Below are 20306 nucleotides of genomic sequence, written 5' to 3' on the forward strand. Positions count from 1 at the left end.
GTTCATTTAAAGAACGTTCACGTATAGGATACCGGACTCGTACGAAAAAATATCTCTTATCTCGAAATCACTTTAGTACTGGACTAGTGAAAGTTTAGTTGATGTAAGGCTTCACATTTCAAACGTGTGATGAAGGCTAAATGCAATAGATTTCTTGCTCCAAAACTGAAAATAAACTGCGTAAGTGAGAGTGCATGCACCCATATGTTTGCAGCGCATAATTAGAATTGACCAAAAATCGTCCTTAATTATGTTAGGGATTGACATAACTAAAACATTGTCATAACTAAAAGTAAATGGCTGATAATGAGCTGGTAAATTGTTCGGAACAGTGCGGTTTTAGAACACATGATTAATATGTGATTAGAATATGATGAACAGTGTATTTTTAAAAATTATCATTTTCCTTTTTTTACGCCACATTCAATTCAGCGTTGTATGGGTACATACAAAGGCTGCGCTTGAGAAGTGCAACATAAACAACAATCAGATCCGATTACTTCCGATTACTTGTTATTATATCTGTGCCGTAATAGAGCCGCGGCATCCTTCTGAGGACATTATCATTATGAGTTTCTCACAGCAATGCCTTATAATAATTTGTACGCTGGATGCAACAACAGGTCGTTAGCTGCAGGATTGTCTCAGCTCAACCCAGCAGCTGGACAGCCCTGGTACTCATTGGGCGCATTAGCTACCATGCTGTGGACAGCCCCAGGACCAGGAGCTGGACTGCATGCCAGGGCCTCGGTCCAGCAGCTGTACGCAGACTTCAAGAAGCCGTCGTTGCGGTGCCGCAAGCTGGTCAACATGGGAGGCCAGGGCTGCACTCGGCGATACGAAGGCAATAAAGACGTCAGTATTAGTCTATTAGTATAAAAAATAACATTACATTTTCACGAGAAGATAGTTCAGCCTTAAGAGTTTATCTAAGGGTTTTAATTAATCACTGCTTTAATTTGAAAAAAAATCAACTTCAATTTTGTTTGTGAATTTGATAAATATAGGATCAAAAATATGACTGAATTATCAGCCCAACCATGTGTTTGAACATTTTGTTAGGAATAATCTGACTACTGATGAAATCGAATTTGGAAAATTAACTATGCTCAAAATTGGACTCAACACAGAAAAAAACTCTACTTTTCACTCCTAAGTTGGACTTAGAATTGAAGGATTGTAAATAAATGTTCATTGTTGCACATGACTCTTATGTCCTTGATTGCACAATAATTGTTGTCCCGAATTAATGATTTATGTTGCTGTTCAATTCACGCAGCAATATGCCGAAGATTTCACAGTTTAAGGAAATTTTTAATGGGCATTAAAAATGGTATATTTTGTAAATTAAATGAATACTGGTTTTATTTGTAGGTGTGCCTGGACACGGCGGTGGCACCGCCCCGGAACGCGTGTTTGGTCTACAGCTTCGGCGTGGCGGACGACGTGACATTCGAGGACAGTATTGCGGCGCTGCTGAACTGCGAGGCACATCTCTACGACCCCACCATATACATGATGGGCTGGCACCTGGTCTGGCGGTGATATGACATGATAATGAGATGAATATCAATTAATGTGGCTTTTATTGCATGTTTGAAATGTGAAGCCTCAAATTCCATTGCACTCGTCCAATTATGGCTTAAAGACCCCACCATATACATGATGGGCTGGCACCTGGTCTGGTGGTGATATGAAATGATAATGAGATGAATATCAATTGATGTGGTTTCCATCGCACGTTTGAAATGTGAAGCCTCAAATTCTATTAATTTTGTCCAATTATGGCTTAAAGACCCCACCATATACATGATGGGCTGGCACCTGGTCTGGTGGTGATATGAAATGATAATGAAATGAATATCAATTGATGTTGTTTCCATCGCACGTTTGAAATGTGAAGCCTCAAATTCTATTAATTTTGTTTGTGGTTTTACGACACCAATTAAACGCCGTCACTCACTGCAAATGCAATATTTCATAGATGAATGTTGTTTCAGGGTAATCATTATAAATTATGTTGTCCAAGTTTTTCGACAATTATAATTTGCCCATCAGGAAAAATCCCGGTACCGGCAGCACTTCCATCCAGAAGCTCTCTCCTCACGTCCAATTGTGGGCCAGATCCTTAGTGCCGTCGCTGTCATGAAGACCTTCGACACGTTGCTGTCCCAGAACCATCACTCCGATGCCATCATCCATTATTTGAAGATAGACATCGAGGGGCACGAGTGGCAGGTAACTGACTGCTATACATTATCATAAGATAGACATCGAGGGGCACGAGTGGCAGGTAACTGACTTCCAAACATAACCTTATGATAGACATCGAGAGTCCGAAGTGCTAGGTACATTACAACCATTCAGGCTTCAGGACATCTTAAAGAGGCACGAGTTGTAGATACCTGACTATAATAGTCTTCAGGCCACACAGACTCGCCCTGCAGATGCGGAGAGCTCGTTCGTGATTATGCCGACTCAGAACTTTTCAAACACTGTATTGTACAAAAGCCTTATTAAAAGTCACATACATACATCACAAACACATATTGGGCTATAATAATAAAAAAATACATTATCTCAGTAAGTTATGTCTTCGTTCATGATTTGATCTTCAATGTTTGAACATAAGATCTGAGCCTTAAGTCTTTATTGGAAAATAAATTCATTGAACAAAATGGGCAATTTTCTTACGCATATTATGAAAGATAAAAATGTCAAAATCAGCCCTCCTTATTTTCCTAATTCGCGTCACATGTTAGCGAATTACTTCTCAATTCGTAGCAGAATTACTTCTGCTCTCACTTTTCATCGCTCATCAATGTTAATTCAAGCGTACTTCACCATTGAATATAATTAACATTTTCAAACGATAAACCGAATAGTTATGTTTCATCTAGACGAGCTTGAGAGCACCATTTACTTTGCATGCTGACGGCGGGAGCGCAGCCGTGGGTAACAAAATTGACTCGTAAACAGGCCCTGGGCCCAACGCCAACCATCAGCATGCAATATCTACACATAGCCTCAGATCAATGAGCTGTGGGTAACTCCGGCTAACAGTAAATCCGCTTTGCACAACACAGCCACTGCTTCACAGCGCCGGAGCGCAACAGGCCCTACCGCAACAGGCGGCGCAGGTTAGGTTCGGTTNATGTTAGAGTACGCTAATAAAACTCGATAAAGTTATGCGCAAACATTATTTCACCTTGGGCTTTGCGTTGTTCTTGAGTACATCTGGTCTTGCACAATGTCTTATATTTTCAGATAAACATAAAAGTATGCAATAATGATTTTGGCAAATAGTCAGTATCGACATGCAAGGAGATGATTTTGCAATTAATAGTTCATTCTTTCGTTTATTTGGGGGAAGATTATTCCATAGCTCAACTTGCACTCGAAGTAAGAAGATATTATTGATAATAGCAAGAAGATACTTCACTGGGTCAAGTGGCAGGCGGCCTGGAGCTAAGAGTCTGCATATTATCGCAGTGATGAGATTGACCTTCAACCCGATGCATTATGAAGATATGTACAGTTAAACCTAATATTACTTTTATATTTCTCATGTATAGGTCTGATGCGACTAAGGTAATGAAAAATTGTGAATTATGATTGGTTCAGCATTTAATGACATAATTTAATGTTTTTGATTTCCATACATCAGAATTCAACATTTACCTGGCGACTTCAATGTTTTCACACGGGTTAAAACAATTCAACTAAAACTCTATCTCTATATATTGCTCGAATCGATTGTGATAAAGTTTATGTTACACATATTCGTATTATTGGCGAAGTTCATCAGTTGATAACGAGCCTATATAATATGCCACGCAGATGGGATCGCAGGCTGACATTTTTTATTCTGTATCGAAGAGTTGTATTTTTTGGTCTATTATGCCAGTTGCATAGCAATAAACTATGTTATAGAATTTTATTGCATACTGCTGGGCACTGAAACGATGGTTGTCACGAATTTTTATGTGTGAGTTTCGAAAAATGTCTGACGAATCTTGCAGTCACGATTCAACGTTGATACAGCAATCACAAAACTATACGAAGAAAAACTACTGTTGGAAATTTAACAACCAAAAATTTTTTGTAGGAGAACTGAAGATGTATTTATTACATTGGGTTGATTTCCAGGCACAATCAAACGTTGATGCGAGGACGTTAGTTTGACGTTTAAATTCAACGTTCGAATCCAGCCAACCTAGCATTAGTCGAATTTGTTATGTTGAACCGATGACGTAAATTTTATCAATGCCCATCGATAGAAAATAAACCTTTTTCACTGTGGAATTTAGGTCTCATAAAGTGTCTTACTGAAGAATGGCTAGGAATTTATAAAAGATTTATTCAAGTACGAAACACACGATAGGATTATTCCACATTTTTTTAAACAAATTACTAGATCTGTGAAGAATCTACTAGTGTAAAAAAAACTTGACAGACGCTTGGAGCTGAGTTGACGTCACGGTAACGTTGCGAGAAGGTGCAGGGAGATAAATTTAAATTAGAGCTTGTACGGCAGTAGAACACTAGAAGCCAATAACGATAATATGAGGGTAGATGCTGCACGGTTGTAGACTGCTTGGAGCAAAGAAAGGATAATTTGAGGGTAGAGTTTGCACGGCAGTAGAACACTAGTAGCCAAGAAAGGTTAATTTGAGGGTAGAAGTTGCACGGCAGTAGAACACTAGGAGCCAAGAAAGGTTAATTTGATGGTAGAGGTTGCATAGCTGTAGAACACTAAGACCCAAGAAAAGATAATTTGAGGGTAGAGGTTGCACTACAGTAGAACACTAGGAGCCAAGAAAGGTTAATTTGACGGGAGATATTGCACGGCAGTAGAACACTAGGAGCCAAGAAAGGTTAATTTGATGGTAGAGGTTGCACGACAGTAGAACACTTGTGCAAAGTTTAGAGAGGTCCGATACATGATCATCACAGTGGCTGTCGTGGATTTTACTCGACCAGAATGTTCAATTCTCATACTCCTTATATATTTAGGTCTCGCGATCAAGAGACTTCCTTATATATTTGACAGCGTGTATCATATAAACAAACCGAAATTCAAAATGTTTTGGCGCTCGCGACTATCTGCGGCCTCTGATAATGAATTCACACCTTGGCAGCCACACTTGAAGCTTGATACTACTTAATAATAATAATAATAATAATAACAATAATAATAATATAATAATAATAATAATAAATACTTAATAATAATACTTGAAGCCATTTGGCTTGGATTGAAATTCGAGGTTTGATTCAAAGGAAAGTGAATTTATGAGTGCACAAGAAAATAACTTAATGACACGAATGGAAAAATAAAGAAAGAAAACTTTCACTGAGCCTGTTTCAAAGCTCGATGCTGAGGAATAATTATGAATCAGAGGATATTAGGATAAAATATTATTATTACAATCCAGTGTCAGCAGTATATGGTGCCATGACAAGAATGATGTCTGCGCCTCATGATGACTGTACCAAGAATAATGTCTTTACAGTTTCGCGCCGTTGAAATAAATGATGACTAAGTATAGTTTCAGGAAGCTGAAAAGTTTATGTCTGCTCCGTATCATGACGGTGACCGGAAGTTCGATAAATATAAAATAGTTCACATATTTATAATTTTAATATTAATTTATTAATATTATCTAGTTTCACATGACCTTCGATATTCTGGGAATGGTTTGAAGGTATCATTGAATAAATAGCATTACTATCCCTCACTATCACCAGAATCAGTGGTAATCACTTAGATCTTAGAATGTAACGTAATTACGTGATGCTGTGGGCACAACTATTGCGCACAATTATACATGTATAATCTAACCACAGCAAAGGCGTAGGACGAGTGTAGAGTGTATAGCGCTGTGTGTCACTGGGTACGTGTTGTTATGGGCACAACTACTGCGCACAATTATATAATCTAACCACAGCAAAGGCGTAGAACGAGTGTAGAGTGTATAGCGCTGTGGGTCACTGGGTACGTGTTGTAATGGGCACAACTACTGCGCACAATTATATAATCTAAACACAACGAAGGCGTAGGACGAGTGTAGAGTGTATAGCGCTGTGGGTCACTGGGTACGTGTTGTTATGGGCACAACTACAGCGCACAATTATATAATCTAACCACAGCAAAGGCGTAGGACGAGTGTAGAGTGTATAGCGCTGTGGGTCACTGGGTACGTGTTGTAATGGGCACAATTACTGCGCACAATTATACATGTATAATCTAACCACAGCAAAGGCGTAGAACGAGTGTAGAGTGTATAGCGCTGTGGGTCACTGGGTACGTGTTGTAATGGGCACAATTACTGCGCACAATTATACATGTATAATCTAACCACAGCAAAGGCGTAGAACGAGTGTAGAGTGTATAGCGCGGTGGGTCACTGGGTACGTGTTGTAATGGGCACAATTACTGCGCACAATTATACATGTATAATCTAACCACAGCAAAGGCGTAGAACGAGTGTAGAGTGTATAGCGCTGTGGGTCACTGGGTACGTGTTGTAATGGGCACAATTACTGCGCACAATTATACATGTATAATCTAACCACAGCAAAGGCGTAGAACGAGTGTAGAGTGTATNAATATTAAAAAAATTGAAAAAATAATTTTGTCAGCTACAAATCTTATAACTGATATATGACACACTTTTACCTGTCTAATTGATCTGAAATTTTGCACACTTGTGTGAAGTTGGAGGCAATGCATGAATCAATTAACAGAATAAATAATTTAAAAAATTATATATTACAAAAATTTATGTCGTCAAAAAATTTAAAAATTAATTTTTTTAATATTCGAAAATCTAATGAAAAATTCATTGTACTTCTGTAAGATTGGATACACTGGATTCTTTGGAAGTGTTGTCTTTAAAAAGTAATTTTTCAACGTATATTTTGTCTGTTTGTCTGTCTGCTACAAATCGTATAATCGAAATTAATACACTTCTACTTATCCTATCGATCTGAAATCTTGCACACTTGCGTAAAGTTAGAGACAATGCATGAATCAAATGACAAAATAAATTATTTTAAAATAAAAAAAATTTCAATATTAAAAAAATTTTGAAAAAATAATTTTGTCAGCTACAAATCTTATAACTGATGTTTGACACACTTTTACCTGTCCAATTGATCTGAAATTTTGCACACTTGTGGGAAGTCGGAGGCAATGCTTAAATCAATTAACAGAATAAATAATTTTGAGAAAAATTTTTTGTTACATGAAAAAATTGAAAAATTTCTTTTTTAATATTCGAAAATAAAATGAGAAATTAATTGTACTGAATCCAGGATACACTGGATTCTATTGAAGTGTTGTCTTTAAAAAGTAATTTTTAAACGTATATTATTTTATCATATGAACTTATAATGATCACACTGTTTCAACCAAGCAAAAAAAGTGTTCCTGAAGAAAACCTAGTTTCACTGTTCAATGTTCAGGTGGCATATTGATCACTTGACAGATCGCACTGACGAGGCTTGGTTTCTTCTTCCGTAAAGACCAGCTTGTTTACCCGACAGGTTAACCCTGCATGGAAGGAAGGAAAAATTGATGTTAGTTTCATCCTTCAATTCTGTTTTTCTGCTGGCTGGCCAACTTGACATTGCTGAGAAAAAAGTTTATAGAAAATAATAGTATGGTACAGCGGTTGCAGTGTTTGACCTGTTGCTGGTTCTCACCATCGCTGAACATTCACAGCTTGTTGCGGTCTCAAAGAAGCAACTCACTGCTCCAATTGTGCTTTGCTTAACCGTCCGGCCTCCTTAATTGCCGATTCTGACCAGAAATTATCGCACAGAGCTGGGATCGAACCAGCACTTCTCTGCTTCAATCTTGGTACTCTGAACTTTAGCCACTGGGCCAAAGGTAATGCATGGTTGTGATGACATATCGAGATGGTCAGTTTGCCATGTAAGCATAGGTAGCGAGCAAGGAAGATGATGGCATCCTGTAAAACTGTACAAGATTTGAATCGTTCAAACAGATTAGTTCAGTCTTTTGCGATAAATAATCTTTGAAACTTGTTAATAGCTAAATGTAATAGTTTTCTCAGCAAACATGAAAATTTGAAATAAAGTAATATGAATTAAAAAATCCCGTTTAGAACAGCATTTAAAAAAGAACTCTCAAAGCCACAAGGCCAGCATTACGATTAGAGCGTAACAGCCGACGACCGGCCTGAGCCCTCAGAGCTGGGCCTCAATTCAGATTAGGCTCGGGCCTCTATCATCGTGCATCCAATATCATAGAATATATATCTGCTGTTTCTATCATAGCAGATAGAAACAGCAGAGTTTCACTTGTCGACTGTGCGCACATGAATTTGGTGGCCAGTAACTGCGATCTATTATGAGATGGCTAGCAACGGAATTCATTCCTGGAACTTTATTCATTATCCTACATTTTGTGCCGAGTTCACAATCAAAGGTTTAATGTAGTTTGATGAAGTGCATATGTCCAATCATGCGGGCTCACGAATGCGGTTTCTTTGCAACCAGTCGCAGATACAAGGGGTACAAGCCGCACTGAGATGCCAACAAATATGCTCAAACGTGGAGAGTACGAGCCCTCACAACACGAGAAATGCACTCCGTACGGGTATGACCCTAGTAACAATTTTTGAAGGGGCCCATGTTGGCCCAAGGTGGCGCAACAATATTGGCCACATGTGGAAGTGACAGTTTCTACATGTGGCCCAGATAACAGGGTGGCCCCTCGTGACTACCCTGTTGTGAAGTGCTTGTAAAACGTGCCTTGTGCCCAGAGATTGGACCCAACCTCCTGCAAAGGTATTTCCTGCCACTAGGATTTTGTGACTTCGCGCGGGTCCCACCTTATGTCTCTCCCTCCTGAGCGGGGGAGGTCTCGGGACCCGGGCTCTCAGGGCTTGCCTCAGGGAGCTCGCGGATCTGGCCCTCCTCCCTCACGACCAAGACTACCCTCTATGACCAAAAAACATCCATATTCATCCTCATCTCATCCCAAATTCTCATCACAAACATCCAATCAACTCGCTCACTCATGACCACCCACCTACAGAATTCAACTCAAGAAAATTGACCCCAGACTTACAATTGACCGTTCACAAATCTTCCAGACCACATTTGAGGACCTTAACAAGTTGACTACGATTGCTTCATCTTGTACTATTATTTCATTGTTTGTACTGTTTTAAACAGGGTTGCCAGACGGTTATTTTTTCCGGACAAATTCCGTGACTTAGTTTTTCTCAATTGCGTTGGCCGGCTAAAATTTATGATAGGGGTACTTCCTAATTGAATTTTAAGTACTGGAAAAAGAAAATAAATGGAATTTTTATAGCGGAACCTACAAATAAACTAGTATATATTGGGTTATCGGCTTTTTTGTTCTCGGATTTGGCCGATTTTAGGCAACCTGAATTATGCACCACTTCGTCCTGGAGAAATACATTTCGTGGTACGCATATGTACCACTTCGGAGTCAACGTGTTAATGCCCCACTTATCCGGCTAACTGATACCACCACAGACTTTTACGCTGTCACTGATGACATCTCGGCAATAGACCGACTAAGCTCCAAAAAATATAACTCAGTACTCACTGCAGTGAGTGACAGTGAGCGGATTTTCTCGTCGACGAAAACATGAAGTCACGGACGGACGGACAGACAGACAGACGGACATGGCGAGCACAATAGTGCATTTTTTCTATAAATGAGAAAATGCGCTAAAAAGCAACCGACGCATTCAAGAAAATTAACTTAGCACCAACCATCCCTCCAGATCTAAGGTCCAAGCGCACAATATTTATAAGACAGCCTGACCGTTATATTGGCAGACGAACCCGGACTGAGATCAAAGACGAAATAACGCGACTGCAAAACTGGATACACATACACGAAATAGTTCAAATTAAGGACTACACCCACATCATTAAAATAATAATAACAACCGACAGAACAATAGCCCAACGAATCCTTAAAGAAGGTCTCGTAATTTTTTACACCCGTATCACCCCCAGCCAGTGTGAGCAAGAAAAATATACCCACATCCTGATATGCTACAAATGTTACAAATTCGAAGATCATCCAACCACCTATGCACTGCCAGCATACCATCCTCCTCAGAGTGTGCAGCTCATGATCACACCTACACGCAATGCCCCAACATGCAAAAGAAATGTTTGAATTGCGGCCTTGACCACAGAACACTTGCCGCCAACTGCACCTATAGGAAAAAAATAATTCTAGAAAAACAGAAAAACATACAGGACCAAGAATTACAAAAGAGCCAAAACACTTACGTCGAAATCGCCAAAACTGCAATCAAACAAACGAACATACCCAGCAAAATATCACCCTCACCAACTCCATTCAAATCAAACTCACGGCACTCATCCTAGAAGCTCACATAGCCAGCCTCGCCAGACAGGAGGGGTTCGGGTCAATACTCTCTAATACCTAGACAGACCTCACATAAACATCATCCCCCACGACGCTTTCGACGCCATGAGCCCCCACACTACCACAACATCAATCTTTAAGAAATCAAAGGCATCCACTACCAAACATTCTTCCCCAACATGACACCACAGCGTTCAATAAAAATTATCCAACACAATGTGCAAACTTGGACCAACAAAAAGTTCGCACTCGCCAACATCTACAACAACATCGACCCTGATATCATTCTGCTGAACGACCATTCCCTCACTAACAGCACTCCTCTGAAAATCTTCAACTACCACACACACACAACCAATAAAGACAGCGCCCAACCCGCCGGTGCTGCCGTCGCTGTCAAGAGTCACATTCCCTACAAGTTACACGACAACTTCCATTCTGATATGCTAGCCGTAACAATAGACACCCTACAAGAACCTATCACTATAGGAACCACGTACATCCCTCCCCGAACCGGTTACCTAAACTTCATAGACTTCCGCACCCTCATTAACAGACCGCATCTGGTTTACCTTTTCGCCGATTTGAACGCTAACCATCCCTCGCTGGGAAACTCCAGATCCAACCTCACAGGCAGACAGCTACACACGCTTATCGCACAAAACAAATGCTGTCACATAGGTCCCTATTTCCCACTCATATCACCCATAAAAGCACGACGTCCCCAGATAGAGTAATTCAAAACAACAAAGCATTTCACAACGTACATCTCCAACCAGGACCAATAACATCTTCGGACCACATCCCAATCATTGCCACAATGTCGGCAAATCCAATTCAAATCCCAATCCGACCACGTAAATCATTCCATAAAGCAAATTGGACCCTATACAAAGACTTGCTCAAACATCAACAAGTACCCTCAACGCCAGACCCAAAGCTAGAAGAAATAGATGAGCATTCAGAAAATGGACACAGCTAGTACCACATGCCTCAGACTTTGCCGTTCCCAACACCACACACCGGATAATTCCTGGCATAAAACCGAATCACGAAACACTCCTAATTCAAACTCAATACCAAGCAACCTTTCACCACGTACAAATACATGGTCCATCAATAGCGCTGAATAGACAACTTCATTCACTACGCTCTCAACTGCAAACTGCCTACCTAAAACTACAAACAAAAACATGGCAAGACCTCATATCAGCACTAGAACTCAAAGAAGACCCAAAAGTTTTTGGAATCCGTCTAAAGAATGACAGGCCCCAACACGAAACAAATAGTCCCATACCTTAAGCACAAAAACATTAGATTGAATACACCAGAACAAAAGGAACCTATATTCAGAGAACACTGGCAATACATATTTACCGAAACCGATAATGAAGAGTTTGATTCTGAACACATTAACACCATCCAAGAACACATGAATAACATCACACATCACTCCACCCCTGTCTCTTATACACATCTAGATGTGTATAAGAGACAGATGTAGTTTGATGAAGTGCATATGTCCAATCATGCGGGCTCACGAATGCGGTTTCTTTGCAACCAGTCGCAGATACAAGGGGTACAAGNGAACAGGCGCGGAAAACCTGGAACACAATAGCCACTTACACACCCGATCTTATAAACCAACTAACTTTCCCACCAGACGCAGTAAACAAGCAACACCAGCAATTTCGAAGCTCCAAAATGATGGCATTAGGCCCTAAACCTCCAGCAATATACAAATAACACCTACCAACACCTCCAAAACTAAACACTACAGATAACCCCTCATCCCTACCACTATACACACAGCGGACCATGCTGCACCCAGACGAAGTTGTTCATAACGCGGATGGGTGTAGCTGGTCCAAAACAACAACACAACACTAAGCATACACCACTATCACCCATCATTCATCTGCATCATCATCTTCATCTTCATCTTCATCCATCATCGCGCTGGTCTAGCAACCGCTCAACGAACCGAAAGCCCAAAAACTCCACGTGACCCTTCAAAGCCCCGACGGGTTTTCTACTCCCCAGACCCGGGAAAAAACCCCATGGACATATCCTTAAACCGAATTATGCGCTAAGCGCCTTTTAGCCTCCTACTGTTGTTTCCGTTTCCCCTTCTTTCTGGCCACCCTGAGCCACCTCTTGTTTTTTTCCACATTTCCTAGTGGCACCGCCACCACCACCACGGTTCTCATCAGACTTGGGTCGTTGTTACAGATAGGACGTAAATTTTGATATTTTACCAAATTTTCCAAGGCGGGGAAGGGGTTCTCATCAGCGGCGGAGGTTCGGTGTTGGGGATCGGAAATGACATCGGTGGGAGCATCCGCCTGCCCGCCAGCTGGTGTGGAGTGGTGGGCATCAAACCCACCGCTAAGAGGATGTCTAGGAGGGGACTCGTCGGGGCTGTCAGGCCTGTTGGAAGTAAGTCGAAATTTTAAGATTGATGCAATTACATGCAATAACACAGTAGGAATCGGCGACACGCCAACCCGGCCTATTCTTCAACGCCGATGTTTCTATGCTATGTTACGGAGTCATGAACTTTCGTTAACTATAATAGTGGTACGCAATCGACATCTATTATATGAGAGCATTCTACCTAATGAGTATAGGTTTTATATTACCATGAGACGTCATCAAATAGAATAAAATAGTTGCATTTGATGTTAACGTAAAAATTTAGCTTTCATATGTTATCAAATGCATTTTAATTCGTTGCCATCAAATAAGATAATGAATGCGACATTAATTGTTATGTCCTTGATTTAAAACAAGCAGTCTCTTTCATCAACCTAATTCAAATCGTAGTCCGAGGCCTTTATTATTTTGTTTCAATTTGTGTATACTCATCCAAATCTATTCATTAATACAAGCAGCTAGAATCAATCTTCGTAATATTTATTTTTAAGAGTTTTTCTCATTCAGCAAGTCGGATATTCTGAAGCTTTGCAAGTAACTTTTGAATGTAAAAAAATTTCTTACTGCAATAGTAGTATATTAATTAACTCAGCAATGCTCGGAAAGAATAATCGCTGTTATTTTTGAAATTTCGGCATCTCGAATCCAACTGAATTCAATTTTCAAACTGTATTTGTATATATTTTTCAATAGATATTCGATTGCAAAATATCTCATTCAAAGCAACACTTGAATTGAACTCGCAATGAAAGGTAATAATATTTAGGTACTCTTGGTATCGCTTGATAATTGCATAGATTATCGGTATATAGCTAAATATTGCGACCTATATCGCTATATAATATAGCTATATAATGGGACATATATCGCTATATTATATAACTAAATTATGGGAACTATTGATTAGAATTGAGTTGTCCTTGTGGTTTATGGAAATTTATTACCGATATTGAAGAATTCGGGTTTAATCGCTCGATTGTCAATTGCTTTAATTCTGTCAGGTTGGTTTCCGTGCTGGCTTAATTTTAGGCACGTAGTAAGTCCTCGTATAAATAGGTTTACGACAACAAAAGTACAGAAAGAGGGTCGCGATGAAACACTGGTACATTTCATATTAAATTGGGAAATTCAAGTTCACATCCTCCATAAACAAAAATTTTTAGTACAAGAAAAAGCAAGTTCGAACACCATCGAAATTGAGAACCAATCAGTTAAATCACTAAAATCTTCTACTTTTACCAGAAAACGTTGAACCGTAGAATGCTCCCGTAGAATGGTACGACTCCAGCAACTACCGTCCCTCGCGTGCGCGTTTGCAGCCGTATTCCCAGTGGCCGTACCGCAGCTGTAGCCGCGCGTCCCCTCGGTCGCTGTTCTTCCTAACCGTCGTGTCTCGCTGAAATTGATATCTCACGGTCAGTCTGGCCGGATGTTTCTTGTAACGACTGTACTTATGAATAGCGGCGTTCGTCTTCATAGTCGATGATATTACTCTAAGTTCGTTGCCGTACTGCGGCTGATGATGACTGTTACGGATGATAATTGTTGCACAGTACTCTGTACTTGAATCTCTATAATTGCCGGTGTTATAATCGTTGGGCAACTCGTGGCTTCTCGCGTTGTCTCACGGCTGAGTCTCAGCCGTAGGTAGCAATGATGTTGACCGTACACATATGGCGAAGTCATGGTCGTTCCTTGTTAATTTTTGACGTGCTCGCAGGAATCGTATCTGCCTCGGTGAGTCCAGGTTTCTCGCGACAGCTAAAGTTCGAAAACGGCGAAACCGCTGGCCTCACGGCCGCGGTCGTCACAACGTCTGCAGACTGCAGACCGTACCCGTGATCGTGACATCAGAAGAACAACCTTTGGCGCAAATTTTAATCTGCTTATATAGAAGAACATCGCGCACACATAAGCCTATCACGGGACGCCGCGACAGTTTCGATTTCCACTAGGGTCAGCCCTTTGATACCATCGCCATTCCAAACTAAGAACAAACCCTCGGTCTCACGGTCTCGAGAACAATCGCTCCTAATACAAGCTTTACACAGTTCAACCCAAATTTCTGTAGCCTTCTCAACACCTTCACTCCAAGTCTCTAACTTCCAATAACTTTCATAACTCAAGTGATTAATTAATTCACCCTCAAACTGCGTCTATTCTGTAAAATACTTAACTTAAGTCATGCTCACCGATGCTCTAATCGCTATATCGCTATATTATATAATTAAATAATCGGACCTATATAGCTATTGATGGCTTTTGGCGGTCTACAAGTGTAGGAATTTATTTTGACTCCATCTTTCCCAGTTCACTGATAAAACTAAACTTGACTAAATCCGAAATATTTAGTTGTCGGATGACATGTGGAAGTCATCTCATCTGATGCTTCATGATCGAATCCTATCCGTATCGCTAGATTCTTAATCCAGTCCGTTATTATAGTCTCAGACAAAAAATCATATAAATAATCTAGTTTATAAATCGCTTTAACGAATTTTAACTCTACTGTTATTCAGTATTTGGAACCAGCGGCTTAATGGGCAAAGACGGGGCTTTTGTGGCCGAGGCGACCAAGGCGCTTTTTTCCGTGGCCGACTTCCATGCCTGCGATCCAGAGGTGCCGCCTCTGCCCTGGAACGACAGCGTCTACCTGTCCAAGAAGGCCCTCCGTGTCGGATGGTTCGACTCGATATCCCTTTTCCCCAGCACCCCGGGGGTGAAGCGCGCTGTGGCGCAAGCCGTGGCGGCCTTCGAGGTTAGTGAAGCGCGCTGTGTCGGCCTTCAGGGTTAGTGAAGCGCGCTGTGGCGCAAGCCGTGGCGGCCGCCTTCAAGGTAAGTGAAGCGCGCTATGACGCAAGCCGTGGTGGCCTTCTAGGTTAGTGAAGCGCGCTATAACGCAGGCCGTAGCGACTCCAGGTTTGTGAAGTGCGCTGTGGCGCAGGCCCTGGCGGCCTTGAATGCCAGTGAAGCGCGCTGAGGCGCTGGCAGCGGCGGCCTTCGAGGTTAGTGAAGAGTATTGTGGCGCAGGCCGTGACGATCTTCAAGGTTAGTAAAACACGCTGTAGTGCAGGCCGTAGCGGCCTTCGGGGTTAGTAAAACGCACTGAGGCGCAGGCCGTGGTGGCCTTCAAGGTTAGTGAAGCTCGTAGTGGCGCAGGAGGTGGCAGCCTTCGAGGTTAGTGAAACGCGCTGTGGTGCAGGCCGTGGCGACCTTCAAGGTTAGTGCAGCGCGCTGTGGCGCAGGCCGCGGCGGTAACATGTCGTAAGCATTGACAGAAATAATTGAAGTCTTTTGATTGTTCGTGCAGGCTCTAGGCCACGAAGTGGTCGCGTTTCCTGAGCAAAATTGGATGGAAATCATCGATATTTTCGTTCAGTTACTCCTAGCAGACCGAGGGGAGTTTACAGACTTTCTGCTGGATGGCGAAACTGTAGACGAAGAACTTTTGTGGTACAAATCGGTTACTGCGGTGCCGCCCGAACAAACTGAAGATCGTTGTCCCGAACTCAAACGACAGTTTGGAGGCGTAGCTGTCCAGCACAGCTTTGGTAAGAACTGTTTTCAAATTGTAATTTGCGCTTGAGATACATAGTAGTGCCTTCGTTGAGTGATGTAGAGAAATTGGCTTGATTTTATTTTTTGTAATTATCTGACTGTTTCAGGCAGATTATCTAGCTGCACAGATTTGTGGAAGAAGATGATAGAGAGAAGCGTGTTTGTCAACACATTTTACCAAAACTGGAAGTCAAATGGGCTGGACCTGCTATTATGTCCAATCTTTCCATCTCCTGCACCCAAGACTGAGCAAGTCGGAATGTTGAGTTGTAAGTAAAGTGACTGTATTTAAAAAAAGTGGTTCCAACATCCGTCAACACAACTCCAACAATGCCATGATTCGTGATCATAACAATCATATTCACACTACATTTCTGTAATTTGCCCGCAGAGAACATGAACAGAATAAAAATAATCATATGTCTTTATCAGATATTGATGCTTACTATTTTGCCTATTCTGCACAGTCTCTCTGGTGCTGACCCAGATGTTCAACGTCATGGACTACCCCGCTGCTGCCGTGCCTGTCACTCGGCAAACCCAAGAAGACGAACTAAACATTGCCAACTATTCCTGCACCGACAAAATGCATGATCTAATTAAACAAGTTGGTTTTATGTGGCATTTCATCTCGAGTGATGTGTTTCATTAAAACTGTGCGAAATTGAATCATCATATTCGTATATACTGAAGTGGTATGTTTAAGAATAGAATAGAAGAATAGAAGTGTCGGCACTGAAGAAATAGGCCCATGGCCTGTTGCCAGTTCTTGAATTTTTCGTAACTTGATTCACAAGGGATCCAGCCTTTGGAACCCGATCTTTCCATAACTGACGATTGATTGAGATAGCTGGTGGACTTATTGCCTGGTCCGTAATTTGCTAGGCATTTTTAGACTGAACATATGCTCCTGCATAGCTTCGTCTGGACTTATTGCCTGGTCCGTAATTTGCTAGGCATTTTAAGACTGAACATATGCTCCTGCATAGCTTCGTCTAGTCTGTTCTTGAAGGCGTTCATACTCGGAGCGTCAACGATGCTATCAGGGAGGCTGTTCCACATGTCGGTGACTCGAAGCGACTGTGACATTCCTTCAAATTTCTTGACTCGGAGAGATTTCCATAATTTTGTAATTTACCGTTTAGACTTTCTCTTGTGAGCTTTCATAGCAAACTTGATTGTGTAGGAGTTGAGGCAGTTGAAACATGTTTTATTTGGATGATCATTTCTATGTTTAGATATGAAAATAATTTTATGTGGCCTAATTTAAACGATTTGTAGGAAAATTTGCGGAAACGCGAATTTAGTATGCACATCGTTCACACTGGACCCTTGGTACACATAAGTTGTTGTCCATGTAATAATTTGTTGAAGAACTAAATTAACAATTTTTTTGCTTTTGGTTCGTGAACGGTTTGCATATGAACAAATTTTTCAGCGCAGCGAGTGCTCGCAATTCTTTTTACCTAGCCGAGCTGTCCAACTCCCTCAAATATAAATACTGAGCTGCAGCTTTGCAGGAGCTGCTCTGTAGTGCCCTAGCCAAGCTTGCCAAATCACCGAACTACAAATACTGAACTGCTACACTACACTAGCTGCTAGGCTGGGACCTACCCGAGCTGTACAACTCTAATGACTGGAATTAGTAACTCGCACAATCATTTAGTTTGAACGTCACAATTATATTTATTAAATTTCCTAGCTCGTTGAACACAATTTTTGTAGCTTCATTTAGCTAAGAGACATCTTACTTAGTTCATTGTTCTCTATATGTTCTCTATTATTCAATTGTAAACTTCTAATTAAAAAATTGTAAGAGTGTCATATTGCTATGTCATGTCTTTATTTAAACGACCATCACCCACGAAGATGTTGACCGGCGACATCATTCTTCAATCCATCAATAAACATATTTAATCTGCGTATTTTTTACCCAAACCTACATAATACATATTTACACTAATTAATTACAAGAAAGACGGCCATTTGAAACTTCTAAATCCAATCTCAAAGCGTTTAGCCACCTCATTCTTCAGAACTCTCAGCTGCAAATACTGAACTTCCGCACAAATTAAGGAACCGAGGCTCGAATGATACACTGCATGCAACAGCAAAATGTAACTCGGCATTGAGATAGCGATTTTTATGTCGGTACCGACTCCAAAAACCTGGTGCCTGGTGCTGGTGGATAGTCAGTAAATTTGCACTCCAAGGCGTTGTTCAAAATATTCGCAATTATTCAACTCATCCACACCATCGAATATTATATCCTCTATGAGTCGCCATTATGTACGGTTATTTGGACACCCACAGAATTTTTTGGAAACTCCCAGGATAGGTACGAACTTGACTTGATTTTCAGCGTATCGTTGACCCAATGGTTCAATTTTCTTACTGGGTTAAATAATTTATTTTTCAAATTTTGGAAGTCCAATCCGTGCTTGCCAGAGCTTTATAGGTTCTTCCTAATAATTGAAACTCCAACTTATTTTCTCGTTCAGAATTTTTTTTTTTGCAATGATTTCTCGTGCCCCAATCGAAACTCTTTTTCGATTCCCTTTAAATGAAAAAGATTTTATGACCGGAATTTCTAAGTTCATGATACTCTCTACTCCACTATTCCTCTAGGGAGGAGTGGATGGCAATGATTGTGGATCTGTGCGAAGGAGCAACTGTGACTGTGTTTGAGAGTGTGAAGAGATATTTGTAAAAGGTGTGGAGGATGAGGGAGAGGAGGAGGATGGCAAGAGTGGGGTCTTGAGGAGTAGAGGGTTGAGATAAAGGAGGGTGGGAAAGCAAAGGTGAACGTGCCGAATGTTTTAGTACATTTTTTCTATTTTTTTTTCACAATGTTGTCATGTTTATCTGAATGTTCTTGTCTTTCAAGATTGCAAAGAATACTTACTAATTAAACTCTCTGTTGACTGCCGAGTGCGACGTGAACTTTTACTTTTTTACGCAAGTAAAATATTTTTTATGCAGCGTGAATGACCGATCTAAAGATATTGACCGGAGGTCAGCACGCACTCAAATTCCAATTCCACTCGCATGTAGCCCCGATTTAGCATTAAAAAAGCACATAGGTAATCCCGGCTTATCTTACTACAATAATTATGTGACGTCACTCTAGGACGCTCGTCAGCTCAATCCACACCTTCCACCTATTCCCAGAAGGATTATAACACAGACTACCTCAAACGACACCCCGCTTTCTTCGGGACAGCAAGCCCCGCTTGGCGCACTATGCACATCCAAACTCCAAAGCCCCAGTCTGCTCGGCAGTGACGTATCGTGAGGACCAGTGTTACTCTTCCCCACGCCAGCCTGGATTTATCCCTTAGTGATAAGTAGCTTTCAGTTATAAGCGTCCCCATTCATTCGCATCAAATATGTGCCAACCTTAGCATAACGAGAATGTGAGCAGCCGTGTCCTGAAATGTAAATTAGAGGATCTACTCTGCCATAGCTAACCCAATCTTGACAATCTTAATCCAATTGTTGACAATCTTGAGCTCCTCGAATCGCGTCTAAAACTCGTTGCTACTTAAAGATTATTATGAAATAGTATTCTAAATTTTTATAGTCATTTCATGAACTTCGAGCTATATTTCGCGACGTTCACTTTACAAGTAAAGCATTCGAAATCCCCAAACGTCTCTGCACCCGCTACGATTAATATATGGCGGAGGCCTCTAACAGCCCTAATTGGCGCCACCTACGACGCTCCCTGCGTCTAGCTTCTCTTGAATACGTATAGCCATATTTAGGAACTATGGATTCTTGACTCAGTTGTGTCACTCACAGATAGTTAATCTCTCGTTGATCATTCATAGCAGTTCACAATTATCATTATCTTGATAGCCTACCCCCTAGATTTGTCTACTTGATACTCTGCCCC

The 20306-nt window shown here is 41.0% G+C and overlaps 1 protein-coding gene across 1 annotated transcript; it reads left to right on the forward strand.

The window, feature by feature from the left end:
• Positions 1-640: 640 nt before the first annotated feature.
• LOC108674326 (glutamyl-tRNA(Gln) amidotransferase subunit A-like) lies at positions 641-17080 on the forward strand. The gene is made up of 9 exons (XM_018162263.2): positions 641-855; positions 1375-1533; positions 2059-2238; positions 10606-11095; positions 12668-12853; positions 15370-15608; positions 16161-16401; positions 16516-16677; positions 16876-17080. The coding sequence occupies exons 1-9, from the start codon at positions 700-702 to the stop codon at positions 17058-17060; spliced, it is 1998 nt and encodes a 665-aa protein (XP_018017752.2). The 5' UTR covers positions 641-699; the 3' UTR covers positions 17061-17080.
• The last annotated feature ends 3226 nt before the right edge of the window (positions 17081-20306 follow it).

Source organism: Hyalella azteca, unplaced genomic scaffold, assembly GCF_000764305.2.
Source record: "Hyalella azteca isolate HAZT.00-mixed unplaced genomic scaffold, Hazt_2.0.2 contig4597, whole genome shotgun sequence".
In the NCBI taxonomy this organism is placed as follows: Eukaryota; Metazoa; Arthropoda; class Malacostraca; order Amphipoda; family Hyalellidae; genus Hyalella; species Hyalella azteca.

Excerpts from the sequence above, each read along its gene's own strand:
- LOC108674326 (XM_018162263.2), top strand. The coding sequence starts at position 700 with ATGCTGTGGACAGCCCCAGGACCAGGAGCTGGACTGCATGCCAGGGCC. Across the intron at positions 11,096-12,667 it reads AAACAAATGCTGTCACATAG|TTTACCAAATTTTCCAAGGC; the intron begins GTCCCTATTTCC and ends AAATTTTGATAT. Across the intron at positions 16,678-16,875 it reads GCAAGTCGGAATGTTGAGTT|TCTCTCTGGTGCTGACCCAG; the intron begins GTAAGTAAAGTG and ends TATTCTGCACAG.